The sequence below is a fragment of the Diorhabda sublineata genome, chromosome X (assembly GCF_026230105.1).
Source record: "Diorhabda sublineata isolate icDioSubl1.1 chromosome X, icDioSubl1.1, whole genome shotgun sequence".
In the NCBI taxonomy this organism is placed as follows: domain Eukaryota; kingdom Metazoa; phylum Arthropoda; class Insecta; order Coleoptera; family Chrysomelidae; genus Diorhabda; species Diorhabda sublineata.
The window spans coordinates 39311450-39329470 of NC_079485.1; the positions used below are offsets into that span (position 1 = coordinate 39311450).

General features: G+C 29.0%; 3 protein-coding genes across 4 annotated transcripts in view; 2 read left to right on the plus strand and 1 right to left on the minus strand.

Annotated features, from left to right (window-relative positions):
• Window positions 1-10682, plus strand: part of LOC130451319 (dedicator of cytokinesis protein 9) — a 29344-nt gene extending 18662 nt beyond the window's left edge. Inside the window, exons 18-20 of the mRNA XM_056790265.1 lie at window positions 2069-2279; window positions 2896-3187; window positions 3434-10682. Coding sequence (XP_056646243.1) covers window positions 2069-2279; window positions 2896-3187; window positions 3434-3668 — 738 coding nt within the window. The 3' untranslated portion in view covers window positions 3669-10682. The remainder of the gene's footprint in view (window positions 1-2068; window positions 2280-2895; window positions 3188-3433) is intronic.
• Window positions 10683-11694: 1012 nt separating this feature from the next.
• On the minus strand, window positions 11695-15333 carry LOC130451320 (H/ACA ribonucleoprotein complex subunit 4). Its single transcript, XM_056790267.1, has 3 exons — window positions 14464-15333; window positions 14040-14410; window positions 11695-12488 (listed from the first exon to the last, which is right to left on the minus strand). The coding sequence occupies exons 1-3, from the start codon at window positions 14819-14821 to the stop codon at window positions 11760-11762; spliced, it is 1458 nt and encodes a 485-aa protein (XP_056646245.1). The 5' UTR covers window positions 14822-15333; the 3' UTR covers window positions 11695-11759.
• Window positions 15099-16773, plus strand: LOC130451323 (protein CWC15 homolog). Of its 2 annotated transcripts, none has more exons than XM_056790276.1 (3): window positions 15099-15135; window positions 15765-15939; window positions 16006-16773. In XM_056790276.1, the coding sequence occupies exons 2-3, from the start codon at window positions 15809-15811 to the stop codon at window positions 16529-16531; spliced, it is 657 nt and encodes a 218-aa protein (XP_056646254.1). In that variant the 5' UTR covers window positions 15099-15135; window positions 15765-15808; the 3' UTR covers window positions 16532-16773. The 2 variants fall into 2 exon arrangements, with proteins under 2 accessions (XP_056646254.1, XP_056646255.1); XM_056790277.1 differs by lacking the exon at window positions 15099-15135 and adding an exon at window positions 15443-15648.
• Window positions 16774-18021: the final 1248 nt, after the last annotated feature.

Sequence of the window (18021 nt, forward strand, 5' to 3'; positions counted from 1 at the left end):
AATAGCATTTGCTTATATAGGAGAAATATCACGAAGTTTTTATAGAACAATATTTAAGCTTTTGACAATCAAAAACTGGTGATGTAGAACAACTCTCGATAAACCCCAGTAAAACAACACTAGTCCCATTTACAAGAAGGAAGACTAATATATTCCTTAATGGAACTAAATTGATACTTTCCAAAGAAGCCACTGCCGCTATATGGACTTGACACAAGCTTATTTGCAAGACATGAAAGTTTAAGCCTAAGATGGTATTCCAAACAGTCATTAAACCCTTAATCACATATGCAGCGATTGTTTCTTATACAAAAATTGAACAAACAATAGCTTAGAAAAAACTGAACAAGATTCGAAGGCTAATCTGTCTAGGTATTACAGGGGCAATATCAACTGTCTTCGCCTTATAAATGAGGAAAAAGGCATTTAGCAACGCCACTGGCTAATCTAGATAGTAAAATTGAAGCTAGGAAATCTGACAGGTCACCTAAGAATTCTAGAACTGATAAAGCTAGAAAACGTGACCAATAAATGCACAACATGATGGACAAAAATATCCCGTTCAAAGTGGTAATTAACGAGTGCCAATCATGGGTCAATAAAAAATCTTCTGCCAGTTCGAAATGTATCTCTTTGGTCCATAGACGGTTTGAAGCTAGCGCTAGGAACATGACTCATGATTTTCCAGGTAGAATTGTTAGAAATAAACAAATGTGCTCAGGTGTGTTCGGATGAAAATCTCTATAAAAAGCATATTCACATTCTCTTAGATAAAGAAGCGGATTTTCGGGTCCTGAAAGCTTGAATGAACGTCCACACTAATGTGGGAGTGTAAACAAACTCTAAAAGCACTAGCTTACAAAAACAATAACCCTAAGGCAATGAGGAAGCAGACAGCCGTTTCAAAAAAGGCGCAATGACTCCATACCTAGAACTTGAGCCCTACTGTGGCCTTATGAGATGCCACATCAATAACGAATTGAAAGGATGGCTAAAGAATCAGATGGAGCCTTACTGGAGAATCACTCCAGACCTAAGATAATCCAAAATATTCATAACTCTATCGGCTTAGAAGTCTGAAGAACTTCTCCTGATAACCAGAAACGACATCAAACTGGTGTTCGGAGGTCACTGCTTGGTCAAACATCTCCCTAAGATAATAAGTATGTCAAAGGACGACAACTGCAGATTCTGCGAACAAGCCATGGTAACAGCAGAGTATCTACTCTGTGAATGTTCTGCTCATTTCGCTAATAGGCTTAAGTACCTCGAAGGAGTAGTACTAATACCTTGGGAAGAGGGACACAAAAACCCTCCAAAAATAGCCTCCTTTGGAAGGAGTATTTTGGAAGCAGACCAATGAGATGTAGAGTCTTGTACAAAATATCTTCTAGGTATAAGTGCAGAGTGGCTGTAAAGCCAAACCGACTCCCCAAACAATCTACAATCTAGGTGTTTAATTATCTATAGTTCAGAATCATGATAATTGAAAGAATAACGGGCACTAGAAATTTTAAGTGAGGATATCTAAAATAAATATGTAGTGGAAATAAACACCTGAAGTGTTAGAAAAATTAAAATATCAGTATCTCAAATAATGATGAAAAATATATAGAGAAGCTAGATAATGTTTTTTGCTTGCCTCCCTGATTTTATTTATAATTTAAGAAACAGCATGCCTAATATAATATTTTAACGAAATTTCAAATTTTATTATGTATTTATAAAGCTTACGTAGTAATGACTGAATTTATTTTTGCTCTGTTTTACTATAAACGTTTTTACCAAAAGTTACCCTTTATATGTTATCAAATAATTAGGAGTTAACAGACCCGTATTTGTTACACATTTTAGGCTCTTACTAAAAATATAGGGTATGGGAACAATTTTCTGTACCTATTGTTTTGGTTACCTTACCTTTCATAATCTGTTTAACCATTATATTTTTGCTCCACATTAAGACGCCATATTCTCAACGCCCTTATTACAAATATGTACTGAATGAAGTAGATTTTTATTTGATCTATTTTATATTTATAAATGAACAAATAATTTCCTTGTGTTAAAGGTAAATAAAGCCGAGTTGGATCCGAAGTTAGCATATATACAAGTTACCCACGTTACACCGTATTTCGAAAAGCATGAACTCGAAAATAGACTGACAGAATTTGAGCATAACCATGATATTAACTGTTTTATGTTTGAAACTCCTTTTACAAAAGAGGGCAAGGCTAGAGGAAATCCTGAAGATCAGTGGAAACGAAGAACAATATTAACTAGTAAGTAAATCTATGAATAAAATTGGTTAAACACTTTGAAAATTGCTTCTTAATTACATTTTATAATTAATTTGCTTCCAATATCACTATAACAAATCGTTTTGATGTTTTGGAGGTTTGGATTTAAGACACACTTTACCAATAATAAATCAACTAATAGCAGTATGATTTCATATTTAATGAATGAGAAGCAATAATTGAAAGGTGATTTTAAAGAAGAATCCATTGTAATTTCATTTTATTTTAAAATAAGCATTTACGTATAATTTCTTTTGGTCCACACAGTGTTTATCGTGAAATTAGGATAGCTTGTAATAAACAAATATATTGATTACTTGTTTTGTGGACCATCGTCTTTTATATATTTGATGTGTATCAATGGTTAGATGATGTGGCCCTTGGTTATTAAATAATTATCTAAGTTGAAAAGTCTATAATAAAATGATCCCAGCTACAGTACCCTGGAAATTTCAACTTTAGAGTTTAAAAAACTGATTATAGTAAATTCAGTTAAATTACCCCCAAAGCTTTAATTTTCTCTGAAAGATACTACCTATTGTTTCACGTTGTTTTAAATAATAATTTACTAGTGATTTTGATAACATTTTATTTTCAGCTTTGTATTCATTCCCTTATGTTAAAAAGAGAATTGTGGTAAAGGGGGTGAGACAAACGGAGTTAACTCCCATCGAAGTGGCTATAGATGAAATGCAAAGTCGAGTTGCGGAATTAGAAGACGTAGTTTTTACACAACCAACTGATGCCAAGAAATTACAGTTAAGACTTCAAGGTAGTGTTTGTGTCCAAGTAAACGCTGGTCCCTTGGCATATGCTAGTGTTTTTTTGGATCCAGCTCTTAGTAACATGTATCAAGATGAAAAAGTTGAAGAGTTGAAAGATATATTTAGGTAACGTATTTATTTTTTATTGAATTCAGATCACTGGAAGATCGGCAATCATTTTTGCATAATTTTATTATAGTCTATTTTGAATTGTGCATTTTTTGATAACTAATATTCAAGATTTTATAGATATAGAAAATTGGATAAAACTTTAATAACAATTGTGATTTATTCAATACCTGGCCTTATTCAAAACTTTTCCAATAATTGCTGGTACATTTTTTTTAAGATCATTTATTTATTTATTTGCAGAGAGTTCCTGAAAATATGCTATTCTGCGCTTCAAATAAACAGCAAACTTATAAACTCGGAACAGGTGGAATATCAAGAGGTTCTACGTCAAAATTATAAAAAGTTATGTTCTGCTTTATCAGTTTTATTTGGAGAGACGCTTTGGCCTCACGACGATATGGGCAGTTTTAAAAGAAACAGTATGGCGCTGTTTAGCGCCGTGACTGGTGCCTCACAGAATTCTAGTACAGCCTGAAAGTATTAAAAGTATATTAAGTGAATCAAATTCGCCTTCAGTATGTTATTTAGTTGAAAAAGATCATTGATACTTGAACGATTTTATCCAATAATCAACAAATAGTTTTAGTTTAAATATAATCTTAGCTATTCCAGTTTTTTTCTGGCATATTACATATATTCCGTTAACGTAAATAGGTATTCTCTTTATAATTTCAAATGTGTGGTTATCTTGTTTTTCTGTATTATGCATATGTTTTATAAAAGAATTTTTATTTAATAATTTAATAAAGCACTTGAATGTAATAATCTCTGACTATATTAATATTTAAATTCTTTTTATAATACATGTTCCATGTATTAATGATCTTTATTATAGAAAAAATTAGTTATTTAACTTTTTTTTACTTGTTTTCAAACTTTGACTAGATAATTTAATCTATTTTTGTTTTGATATTTTAGAAATATGTTATTAACTGAATATTATTATTAAAATTATTATTTCCCTTTTAATATTTTATATTTCCAAAACTAATATTTTATCTTTGGTTGTAAATTAAATAGTTAACAGTAGAGAACAGTTTAGCTTTTTGGATTATATTGTCTTATTGTGGTCATTTAGTAAGAACTCTGCAGTAAAATATAAATTCTAAATCAATAATTAATGGAAAGCCTTAAATATATGGTACGTGACACTTTTATACTTTTATAAAAAAATCCAAGACTGGCAGAGCTAGATTTGTAATTTTATCAGTAGAATTGCATCTAGCAGTTTAATGCCCTTTGTTTCTTCGAAATTATAGAAAATAGTAAAGTAATACGTAGCTTTAAAAAAGTAAACAATCTACTCAATTTATGCTACCTAACACAACTAACTAGGTAGAACTAAATATTCAATTATCTAACCTAACTTAAAAAATGCGATATCCGTAATAATTGTGATTACCTAATTAATATATTTTGTTTGTGCCCATGCAAAATCATTCTTTCAGTAGACAGTATGTAACTGTCAGCTCTTCAAAATTATCTTTAGTAAGTAATGTACGCAAATTTGTTTCCATTTTTCTAGCATTATTGCTACATAATATATTTATAAAGTATTTCTTTAAATATTTATAAACTAGTTGTCTTAGTCTCGAATTAATAGTGAAAAGGAAAACTATTGTATAGTGAGCTTTGCAATGTCAAAAAATATATGACAACCTTTTTATGTCTTCACAATGTATTTAGAAATACTATATATAGCTTATATATATGGTCCATTACTCGCCAACATAAATTAGTAATTTATTATTTCTTCATAGTTTCACATTATTAAACACAGTTTAACTACAAACAAAATAGCATTTATGTATAATATCCAAACAAAACTTATTTATATATTCTACATTTCTGGAAATTTCGGAACTACAAAGGGCATCGACTTAGTAGTTAGACTTTCTGGATATTCCTAGTATATTTAATATATTGAATGAGACAAAATATTGGAAAAAATATATTTCAATATTGTCCATTGCAATAATACTTATAGATTGTCTTCAGTAGAAAGAGTATCTTCGTAATTATTGAATACATACAATTTGTATATCTAATCGTATCTATTGAAACGTTTGATTCCTTTTTTTTAGCCCCCTTCGAAATTATGTTCTCGTGAATTCTGCATAATCTATGAATCCCAGATATTCCTAATATATATTATGTATTTGTCATTATATTTAATGAGTTAATTTTATTAGATGTATTAAACACCAATAATTTTTATCTTTTATTAACAAAATTGAGGAAATCTAGAAAGTCTGTTAACCAATTCCATAGACATAAAAAATACAGTAATTCAACACGTTATATCTAAATTTTAGTATAAGATTAGTCCTTGATGTTAATTTTTATTTCATAAATAAATGTGACCTTTAATAGTTCACACAACAGTTAAGAATTCACAAAATATTTAGCATTGTATTTCTCATTTCTAACCATTATTCCAGTTTTCAAATGAATTTTATATACCAACTATTAAGTTTACCATTCTATGAACATATGAAAGTTTTAAATTATATACTAGGATCACTTGATAATGATGTTTACAAGATAAAAGTTAATCTCAGAAATCAAAATCTCATTAGAACTACTCTTTTTCTTAATCCTTAAAGGTACTCATTCGAATACGCACATATTTGACTGAAGAAAAACCGTTGTTGTTAACATAAATAAATTGTTTGGTCAGTTTTTGATTCCATCAATACCTACTCAGTGTCTATATAGTTATAGTAGATTTAACAGTGAATATGTTGGGAGAATCCTTCTACATCGTTTATTTGAGATCCTTTATATTCAATAGAAATTATTCTGCATGTAGCTAACTAAATGCTTCATGATCCTTTGCTTATGATTATGTACAGAATTCTAAACATATTCTACAGAAATCATTTTTTTTTAATTATTCTTAACCAATACTTACAATTTTGAACAACTCACACGTTATTGTATGTTTCCACTGGAGAAATAACTTAAACTATTTATTTTGATTTTCCATAAAGTTGCAAAATGTTACTTTGATTTTGGAAACCAATTACAGTTCGTATTCGTATTGCTGTGACCAGTTTGGCTTATAAACTTAACAAAAACAGTAACATGAAACAAATACAATTTACTACTAGTAAGTAGTACTAGTTTCTAGTTACTAAGTAACTAGAAACAGCATTTTGTTGCAAAGTCTGTAGTGGTGTTTCTAATATGGGACAAATTTGATTTTCGAATTCCAGTTTCCAACTGGTCCAGTGAAAATAATGAGTTTCACTTAAATTGAGAACGGGAACCACAAATGACAACTACCAATTCTGGTTGATTCAGTGGACAAAATTTTCTTACATAATCAGAAAAGATTCAATTTCACGGTTGTGCATAAATATTTGAGTACTTTGCACTTATATTGAAAGAGTATAAAAGGCATAGTCATTCCATCTAAATTAACAGTGGCTATTTATCAGCAAGAAATTACAGAATAAATAAAACAAATAGTATTGATACGGAGTGCGTGAAGTTCACCTTTAGCTATCAATTTCAAGCTAAATTTCATACAACTGGGTGTTGATTTTTGTATGTGGTCATTATACTTTTCCACATATATTTTGTAAGATACTTTTTGGTTCCTAATTTCAACTAATTTTGTGCAAAATTAATTACAAATATTTAGAAAATAAGCGTAATTCATCAGACTTCGTAGAAAAAATAGCTTGATAGGAAATAAATTTCTTACATTGGAGTGTTGTCTTTCTTGGGTAGCAGTACGTTCATACTCGTGAAACTTATCCCTCATAATCTAAAAATACTATTACATGTTCCTGAAAGTTTATATTTAGAGAAATAGGAAGAAATGTAGAAGTTGTTATATATTCATCCAGTGGAAACAAAGGTTTACCATATACCTGACGAAATAATTATCAAGTCCTCAAAGTACCTAGTATATTATAGATTGAAATTGAACATTATATTTATTTGTGAATATTATGACATTTTGAACAGAAAATAGTGAAATATTTTTAGTTAGTGTAAGTTATATACTCCATATAAACGCCTAAATATGCACAAGATATTAATATGTAAATAATTAAACATTTAGATATTTACCTGACATACGTTTAAAAAATTCGGCTACTTAGAAAAATTTTTTATATATTCATATTAACGCCCAAAGACATTACAATTAATATTGAAATGTCTTTATTATACTCTTGTTTTGAAAAATAATTATATTATAAATACGTGAATGTCTTTAATATTGTGTGGGCTGTGAGCTATCATTAATTTAATTCATAATGGTCAGCCTAGTGTTAAGTTGATTTGTCAGTTACAGAGACAGAGAAATTCTAGTTCAATTTTAATTTATTATAGATATATTTCCGAAATATTATTTAATTAGTAATTATTTTTAAACATGTCAACCTACATCTCTACAAAAAGAATAAAAAGTAGATTTGACAACTTCTCTTTAGAAGTGGAAATGCAGTGTAATTCCTATAGTACTTTCCTTAATAACATCATCATTTTGTTGCGTCGACATTTTATCTGAACGTAGGTACTGAAAAATTTGCTCTTCTATAACTTGTCTCAATCCAAATGCACAAGAAGCACTTTAAATATTGCTCAATTCTAGAATATAGATTATATTTGTCGGAGCACTATTATTGGAAGAAAAAGAGTCTTTCTGATTTCTGCAGATTGATATATTTATATTAGTTTATTTTTTGAAAATTATTCACTAGTAAATTATGCATGCTGATGTTTCTGTAACTGACTATATTTACTCTAATTTGATTTAGCCAAAAAAAATTACTGTTATTAATTTTTGTTTATACCATGACATATTACATAATTTGTACCATTATTTTTATAAATTCAATTTGTAATTTATGTAAATTTTTGTAATTAATTGTTTTTTCGTTAATTAACATATTGATGATAAGTGTCAAATTCATAGTATTCAATTTATATGAAATTCTCCATCACATTATGTCATTAAACACAGTCATAATAGACAAAGAGAAAGATAATTACTTAGTATACGAATTGTGGAATTTTTACAAAAGGAAAGATTCTGAAATCAGGTTTATCTAGCAAATTTTTTGACACATTTTTAATATTTGATTTCTAAATATGGTATTTTATTTAGCTCACTTTATTAAATATTATTATGTGGAATATTTGTTTTTATTGATAAATATTTGAATTTAGTTAAATACATTGAAAAATAAAATTATTAGATCTATGCAACAGGCTGAAACCTGATTCATAAAATATTTATTATTATATCGTCAATTTATGGAATACTCATATCTATTGTTTTAATTTCTATATCCTATGTATTTATCAGCAAATGAATAACCTCAAATACTATTATAATTAGTAATGTTTTTATTGGACTAATTATGCAGTAGTAGCAGAAAATTTTTCCATTAGTATCAGTCAATTTCTTGGTTAATGTTTTATGAGGATATCATTAGTCTTAATTTTTTAAGTTGGTACAGTAAAGTAGGTGGACTAAGGAGCATTCATTAATTAAGTGAGCTCATATCCCTGTTAAATATTTTATGTACAGAATAGCAACAAAAAAAGTTTTAATGATAGAAAAGACATGTTTACAGAAATGAAAGGTGTTCTATACGGTTTATGTTAGTATAAATATTCAAGACAGTGAATATTTTTTCACCTAGTAAAATATGTTGCTCTGATAAAATTTTCTTTTTCTTGTGTAAATGAAATTTTGGTTGGTGTGAAAAGTAACGTCCAGGTACTTAATGGTAAGTTTTAGTTGTAATATTTGATGAGTGAAATTTATTGAAAATGATATTAGGAAAGGGGAGTGGATTTAATATAAATTTGGATTTAGGTCGATTTTGTTTGAGCTTCTTCTTGTTGGACCATTTTGTCGTAATGATACTTTCGACTGTGGCAATTGCATATTTCAATGTTTTAGTTGTGTTACTAATCGTGCCTTCTTCATAATTAAGTATGTGTGCTTCGTCGTCAAAATGTAATAATGGTTGTAATTATAATAGCAGTAGACATTGCACTGAAGTAATTTTTATATTTTTCGATGAATATGTTTGCTTTTTTGTAGTAATCATATTCAGCTGTTTTTTATATTTCATACAAATATGTTTTGCCATCTTTCCAATTCCAATTTGCCATTGCTTCACAAGTTTCAGACCTCTTATGTGTTTGAATTCTGGTATGAGAAATGAATAATTTTATTAAGATTGTTTATAAACTTTTCATTTTTAGTCGCCCATATTCCTACACTCTTTATCAGTTTTCCGCTTATTTGTCGTTAAGCAAATTATGAGTATAGCTCTCTTTCCATGTATAGGCACACAGCAGTTTTATTTTTGAGGTTTATTGCAAAAAATCGAAGTTTTCTTGATTTACGTTTGCATTCTTCTCACTCGATACTAATATTATTTTAAAATCAGATTCCAGGTTTGGAGTAGTTTTAACTTTTAATATTTTCGTTGTACAAAAAGAGGTCATGCATTTTAAGTATATTACTACTACTACTGAATAAACTGTTTACCATTACACAAACTCTCACAATTACTCTGGCACGTTTTGATAGCAAAGTCGTTATCTTAAAAGAACAAAAGTGAACTTTTTACCCTTTTTTTTTTCAAAATTCCAAAGTTGATGTCGATACTGAAGAATTGGGACACCCTGTATAATCCAAAAGCCAATAATCTAAAAATTCTTTTAAATACAAACAACTTATGTAATTAAAGTTGTTTGATAACTCTTACAGGTTTTGAGAAAAGTATATGGGTCACCTTATGTTTGACACCCTGTACATTAATTTCTATATAGTACATCCAAGCAAGAAGTCTTCTTCATATACACTTTTAAATGTGTGATATGTCAAAAGGTTACGGAGTTCATATTTTGGGGTAATTGACTATTAATTAAATACATCTGCATCTACAGTAAAACATATTTTTAGCTTGTCAGTTTGTATAATTTATGCCACCTGTATGTATAACATACCATAGCTACTACGTTCAGAGGAAGTATATTCGTTTAGCTGATTAAAAGTATAAAATATTATCTTTTCTTTATATATTCTCTTTAGAATTGTAACGCTTCATTTCCATAACCTTATCACGGATAAATCTGAGCACTGGATTTACCTATTACAATATATGAATTTAACTTTGTGAGCTTTGAATCACCCAAATATTTGATGATTATATCAGATAATCCGAGAAATAATTGTTTATACTAACACTTCCTATTAAATGTAACGATTCTTTGGGGCGAGTGGTACACTTGTACATGAAAAAATATTAATTAAAAATGTGTCTTTGTATAACCATAAAGAAAATATATTCAAGCTTATTCTATAGTGCCATAATTTCCCCTATTGTAAAATTTACACTTGTGATAGTGTGTTATGGTATTACATATATCTAATTTTATTTGTTAATATGTGAACTTTGTCAATGTGTTAATAACTTTCGTTATTTAAGAAATAAATATTGTTTAGGAATAGTAGTTTTATTTTTTTAAATAATAAAAACTCTACAGGTGTTAATCTCATCCGAAAAACTGTTAGTCTGCGAGTTACATCTTAAAAACAAAGTTATAACTGTGTCTCAAGGTAAGGCGGTAGCTGGAAAAAATTCCAAGGATTTAGTGGAAGAATAGAAAAACGTAGCTGTTTCAATTAAAAGAAAAATAGTGTTTCTTATCGTCATAGCATAGTCCCATTAAAAACTACTAAAATAAAAAGAGAGATCAAAAGAGATCAATCTCTTTAAATTCGATTTTGCGTCAAGAGGAGCCATTTCCCATAACATGTTAATTGATACTAAAATTTTGATGTTAAAGTTTACCATTCAATTAATTTTAGAAATAAGTGCCACCAAGTGAATGTAGTATCAATGGGTAATAAGTTTTTTCATCTGTACCATTTAAAGGATATTTTTCAATCAAATTTAGTTGAATAAATCCTAGTCCAAAAAAGGGGAAAAAGTAATTATTTAAAATATGGTATTGTCGACTAGGTATCAGATGAAAATTTAATACCGCAGTTTCATATTTTTTTTTTGGAAGTTATGATCTTAAAGAACTTTTAAAACTAGATACCTAGAAAGGAAAGATGTAAATAAATAGACATTTGGGAAACAACAGTTTATTATCTAAAATTATACATAAACAAGTTATATAAGTTCTTACAGTATCTTTAAAAAATATTTACACATTTCCACTAGTCCAAATTGTGTTGAATCATACCTGATTAAAAATAAAGATTTAGTGTTAACTTATTAATTAAAAAAAATATTACTTTTTATCAAAACCAAAACTTCTAGTATTAAGACATGAAGTAATCTAAATATTAAGTAGGGGAGAAGAATATTCTAAAATGTTCAAGGAATGTATCGATGAAAATTCATCTTAACTGAAATTTAAAAAATTAAGACACTGAAAATAAAAACTTTTGGAAAGAAAAAAATGTTTATATCTTGTCATTTCTCCATGTTCTTCAACTTTAGTAGTAGTTGGCTTGACAAATATTGAAAAAAAAATGCAAGTTGATATTGAGTTTATTAGAAATCACTTGTATTTATTGGGATGCAATACTTTCATCTCCTTTCTTTTTCTTCTTTTTTAGTGCGTCTTCTGACTCAGGTTCAGTTACTGGTTCTGATGATTCTTCTCTATCTTTTTTTTTCTTCTTTTTCTTTTTTTCAGTTTTTTCTTCAACATTCTCCAACGATGTATTCATTGATGAAATACTTAATTTGCGTTTTTTCTGCTCTTCAGTATTTGCTTCATCATGGACTTCTTTAGGTACAGAATAATCTACAAAACTATTCAACCACTCTTTTGGTGTATTTTCATTGGGCTTTCCATGTTTATCCAATTGACCTTTTGCAATAAGAATTTTCTTTTGGCTAGCTCTTGGTCCTAAACCCCATTTTCTTGGATATAAGTCTCTTTCCATAATTACCCTTTTTATTTTGGCAGCCACACCATGCGAACAACTGGCTATTGTTGATGTGGTCATTAAAGCTATAGCTAATGCTACAGCTTCACCTTTAGTTGTCACTATAACTATTTCTTCATTCAATTCAATCCCATCTTCAAATCGAAGTATACCAGGAATTAAAATTTTAGCACCATAACACACTGCATTTACAGAACTATCTTTCATGATTATTCTTTTGTGTTGCACTAATAAACCTTCTAATGGTTTAATAACTCTTCTAAGGTAAGATTCATCTTTGTGATTATCTAATAACCACTGTGCATCTAAGATATCATGTAATGTAGCTGTATCATCCATTTCTCCCTGTAAATAACATTACAGTATAATTCAAAGACAATGTAACAAAAAACATGGTTTACTTATTTTTATATTAATGCCTATGTACAGTCAAGAAAACATGGGGAATTAAAAATGAAAAATCTATTCATTTGAGTGGTGATCATGTTGTGTAATATACTGGTGTTCAAAGAAAAGAAGAGCTAGACAGTAATGGAAGAACAGAGCAGGGAAGTATCTAAATTATGATATATATGGCCAGTTTGAACCCAGGATTTTAAATGCAGCTGTGTATTTTGTTGTGTGTCTGAAAGTTTATAAAATATTAACACTAGAATTCAACATTGGGTGCATTCCAATCAATGCCACAATTGTAACAGAAACATTACATCGCCCTCAATTCACACATGAAATATGAATATGTTGTAGAGGGCTTTGACAAAACAAGCCTTTTCATACAATTTCGAAACATATATAAGCAAAAATGAAGACAATTTTGACAAAAATTAATGGGATGTTAAATTGAATTTTATCTCAATCCATGCTTCATTATTATAAACTACCCAATAAGCCGTCATATCATAAAACTACATTGCTTAAGATGTGTGTTCTATCTATAATTGTCGCCTACTAAGCCCACAGCTTTGTACAGAAGTGGAATGGGAATTTAGACGATCATGGACGTTAGCGTTGTCAGCTTCAATTAGAATGTAGCCATTGTCAGCACAAAGACAACTGGAACCAATACAACGCTCTTGAAAAACATTTTCCTTAAATTTAACCAAAAGGAATGAAAAAGTAATGGAAGAGTAAATCTTCTGATTGAAACAAAACCCAAGTAATAGTATGTGTTAGCAGAGTTTAATACAATATCTTATGAACTGTTTCGTCAAGAATGATTAAGGAAATGTTGTACGATATACATCTACAAACTTTTTCAAGGACCACTGTGAAAAATTCAATCTTCAACTGCATTATGATTTGGTTTCTTTTTATTAGAATATTCAGATATAGGCGGCAAACTAGTAAATTTTGTAAAATAAGAGATTCTGTGGTGAAGAAGTTCTTAATATGTTCTAGCTCCAACAATTCAATAGGAATAGGATGTTTGTTGGCCACAATATCTAATTCTGGTGACATAACATATGCCAATATAATTGTTTTCTCATATTCATTAATTTCATTTAAACATTTGAATATTACTAAAATTCGATTGATAAAGGCAAACAAGAAAAAAAATAACAAGCTATAAAGAATTTATGATTGAGAAAAAACTAAACTTTTCCACTGGATTTGTACAAAAATTTATAATTATTTTTCTCAATTTAAATATTTTGGGGTGAAAATGTGAGATTTTTTGAAACTTTCTAGTAGATTATCACTGCTTACAATTAAAAAAAAATTGTCGAAAACTAAGATTTGAAAAATATTGAAACTTTAGATACTGTAGAAATAACTACTGGGTAATCTTTCTATAAATTGAAATCCTGATGTAAAATCTTTACAAGATTTACATTGTAGAATGTATTAATTTTTTGCCTCTATTGAATATATTTTCAAATAATAATGACATATTACCTGTATTCCTGATCTTACTCGTCTTAATTCCAACATTTGTCCTCCTGCACCAGATAATAATCCTAAATGAACACACATAGTACGGATATAAGAGCCTGCTTCACATTTTACCCAGAAAACGCCCATATTTCTAGTTTCATCATAATCCAGTAATTTACTATCATACACAGTTCTAACTCTCAACTGTCTTTTAACAGCAGATATTAAAGGTGGCCTTTGAAACAATGCACCTTTAAGCTTTTCAAGAGATTGAACCACTTTCTTGAACTCTACTGCTGAATGAAGTTTGAAAACTGATACATACTCTTTACCTGCGGCTTGTTGGGATTTAACCAAACGGGTTGCTCTTTCAATACAAACAATAAGACAACCTGTTGAAAAATACAATAGTCAGTGAATTTCTAATATTAGGCAATCAACTTACCCGTGGTTTTTGGATCAAGGGTTCCAGAATGTCCAGTTTTTTCTACTCGTAAAATTCTTTTGATCCAAGCAACTACTTCATGACTGCTGGGATTACTTGGTTTATCAAGATTAATAAATCCAGATTTTACATATTCTGAAATGTCTCTCTTCAATGGAGATGATCCAGATGTTATTGGAACGTAATGATTAGTCCTTACATTTAAACGATCAAAATGCTTCAATAAAAGGGGCCAATTTGAGGCATCAAGCTTAGGTAATTTATCCGATGACTTGAGTGAAAAATGGTTTTCTGTTTGTACTTTGCTTACATCCAATTCTGTGGATTTTTTCTTTTTAGTTTTAAGAGTATCTTCCATGCTTTCTCAAGCTTATTGCCGGAACACGTGTTGTTATTTAAGGTTAACCAAAATCAGACAAATATTATGCTGTTGATTTTGAACTATTTGAAATTTAGTACCCAAAGTAGAAAGCTGTTAATTCAACTTCACTCAGATTAATAACAATGAACTATATTTATCAATACATTAACAAATCTTAATAAACCATGTTTAATAAATGAACTGCACAATACTAGAGCATATAACAAACCGCACTTACAAAGTTGTTCCAGCTTGGCGCTAGTGTCGCCGTGTCACCTTGTTTTGTGTTCTGTGTAACGACATTAAAAACGGTAATTATTTAATCTTGACAAAATTCTCCAATTTTCACCGATTATCTCTTTAATTGTAGCATAGTTAACAGACTTGATGCATGTAACAATTATCAAAATTCAAGTATTGCCGGGCTCTATAGGTTCTGATCTGTGCAAAGTACCACGATATAAATTGCATGTAGGCCATAGATTTCTTGGCATTCCAGCACAGAACATAATCTAAGGGTATGGGTATGTTCTGTGTAAAGCAACTGCGTTCGAAATTATAGTTTAAAATACACTGTATTAGTTCTTTAGAGGAAAAAAGATTTATAAAAAAGATACATATGAAAAAACATACTAATTAGGTGAAAATTGTAAACTAACTAAAAATAAAAAAACAGAACATTTAATAAAACATAATATATAAACAGTTTTGTGTATGGTTATTTGATAAACCATATCCAGGGACATCATGAAAGGCCGCTGAAAAACGCAACTAATGACATGACAGTCTATCTGCTGAAAATCACTATAGTCTATAGTGTAAATGTAAATAATACGTACATCCATTTAAAGTTATTCCATCTAGTGCAGTTTTTAATTTAATTAACAGTAACAAGGGTACATTCACTTACCATTAATTTATTATACTTCGAACATTTCAGTTCCAAAATTAAGTAAGAAGCGGTAGTTAATCCATTATAATCAAATGACTACAGCAGCACGTCCAACTTTCGAACCAGCAAGAGGTGGTCAAGGAAGAAATGAAAAAGATCTTAGTGCTATTTCTAGACAATATTCAAGTAGGGATTTACCAGGACATACTAAATTAAAATATAGGTATGTATGCATACATATAAGTTGATTACTCCTTTGGTAACACAAATAGTAACTATGAAATTTTAGGGAACATGGACAAGGAACAATTGATGAAACCAGGGCTAGAGATTTTAGAAAAGAACTTGAGGAACGTGAGAGAGAAAAAAGACCAGGAATTAGGGTAGTTGAGCACAGCAAAAGGTTAAAATTGGACCAAGTCCCAGCTGCTAGCTTAGATGCAGATGACCCCCTTGATGAAGGAGATTCAGATTCAAGTGATGGAGATGATGATGATGATGATACTGAAGCTTTACTTGCAGAATTGAGTAAAATTAAAAAGGAACGAGCTCTAGATACTGCAAAAAAAGAAATAGAAAGAAGACAAGAGGAAGAAAGAATAAGAATGGAAAATATTTTAAGTGGAAATCCTCTATTGACACATTATTCAGCAGGATCAAATAAGACAGATCACAAAGTGAAGAGGAGATGGGATGATGATGTGGTATTTAAAAACTGTGCAAAGTCTGAACCAGAAAAAAAGACAAATGTGTTTATAAATGACTCTTTAAGATCAGAATTTCATAAAAAATTTATGGAAAAATATGTTAAATAATTTAACTTCATTAATATTCTGCCATATTCATGAATTTAAACATTTTACATATCACAGTTAAATGATATGGTTACAAGAAATAACATGTTTGAAATCTGGAGCAAAATAATATACTTCATTGTGTAAGTAAATTAATTTGCAAAAAATTATTGGTGGAATATTATACTTTTTAATTTTCATCATGATAAATAAACGAAAGGTTTTGCTATGATACATAATTCAAATAAATTTTTAAAAATATATAATCATTGTTTTATTTTTCAAATGAAACTTCTTTTGTTTTGGTGAAGTGGAAGAATAGTATTTCTTGAAGTTGTTCTAGCTCTTAAGCATCAAATTGTAAGTTTTTCATTTCACTTTTTTGTCTTCTGATAAAGGCAAGGTTGTATCATATTTATTAACTTCCGAAATTACTAAATCACACTTCAATTAAGAACTTGAAACAATTGTTGAATGGTTGTCTACCCAATAGGTTCAGTTCTTATGAAAGATTGTAATTCTGTACTAAGTATGTATTGGTAAAAACTGAAAAAATATATACCTTCATTAAAAAATTTACTTAACCAAATCCTCATATTCTCCAATATCTGAAATGAAAGTAGTAATTATTTTTTATCATATCACGCCTCATAGAAATAATCTGTGAATAATAAATTGAATTATTTTCAAACCACACAAATGAAACTAATGGTACCCAGGGATTTTTTGTATGAATGAGAGTACTATTCTTTTTCTACGTGGCACTTATATATGTTTATAAATTTCTTTAATTTCTTAGACCTTTTGATATATGAATGCATCTAAATGTTCTTGATTTTAGGTCTCTTCTGTTTTAAAATCAGTTTTTTCAATAATTTCTGGAAGAAAGGTGAAATTTGACGTTTGGACTTGGAAGTCTTTATCAAAATATGATATTGACACTGAAAAATTGCACATTTATATTAATCAATACATCATGAACATCAAAATAAGAATAAAATCAAAATAGAAAATGTTCTTATAAGAAAAATTAATTTTTCCTTAATCCTTGCATTTCAAATAAGAAGCAGTACTTAATCAAATTATTTGTAGTTTTATTAGAATTTATAAAATAGAGCTAAAAATTATTTAGGTCTTTTTTATCATTTATAGCTTTTTCGTTCTTATGAATGTGAACCATTTCTAAAAATTCCTTTTTTCGTATATTAGATTCCGTTTCAAGAATTTTTGAATCTTTATCATTTAATTTTTGCTTTTTTGATATTTCATGGTTCGATAACGCAATTTAATTTTTTTTATTGTATTGACCTTCTAGTCTATTTGCTAAATACTGAGATGTTTGCCCTATGTAGACAGCGTCACAATTAGTACAAGGCACTTGATTTATAATATTACTTTTTTTGTTTTTTGGTGTTTTAGATTTCAATTTAGTGAAATATATGGATAATGTATTATGTCCTCTATGACTTATACTAATATAATATTTATTGAAATAATTTGATAGTTGTTGG

Bases quoted from the DNA above. Each gene is read 5' to 3' on its own strand.
- LOC130451320 (XM_056790267.1), bottom strand. From the start codon at position 14,821: ATGGAAGATACTCTTAAAACTAAAAAGAAAAAATCCACAGAATTGGAT. The intron at 14,411-14,463 runs GTAAGTTGATTG...ATTTTTCAACAG, and splicing joins CCTTGATCCAAAAACCACGG to GTTGTCTTATTGTTTGTATT. The intron at 12,489-14,039 runs GTAATATGTCAT...TGTTATTTACAG, and splicing joins GAGTAAGATCAGGAATACAG to GGAGAAATGGATGATACAGC.
- LOC130451323 (XM_056790276.1), top strand. From the start codon at position 15,809: ATGACTACAGCAGCACGTCCAACTTTCGAACCAGCAAGAGGTGGTCAA. The intron at 15,940-16,005 runs GTATGTATGCAT...ATGAAATTTTAG, and splicing joins CATACTAAATTAAAATATAG to GGAACATGGACAAGGAACAA.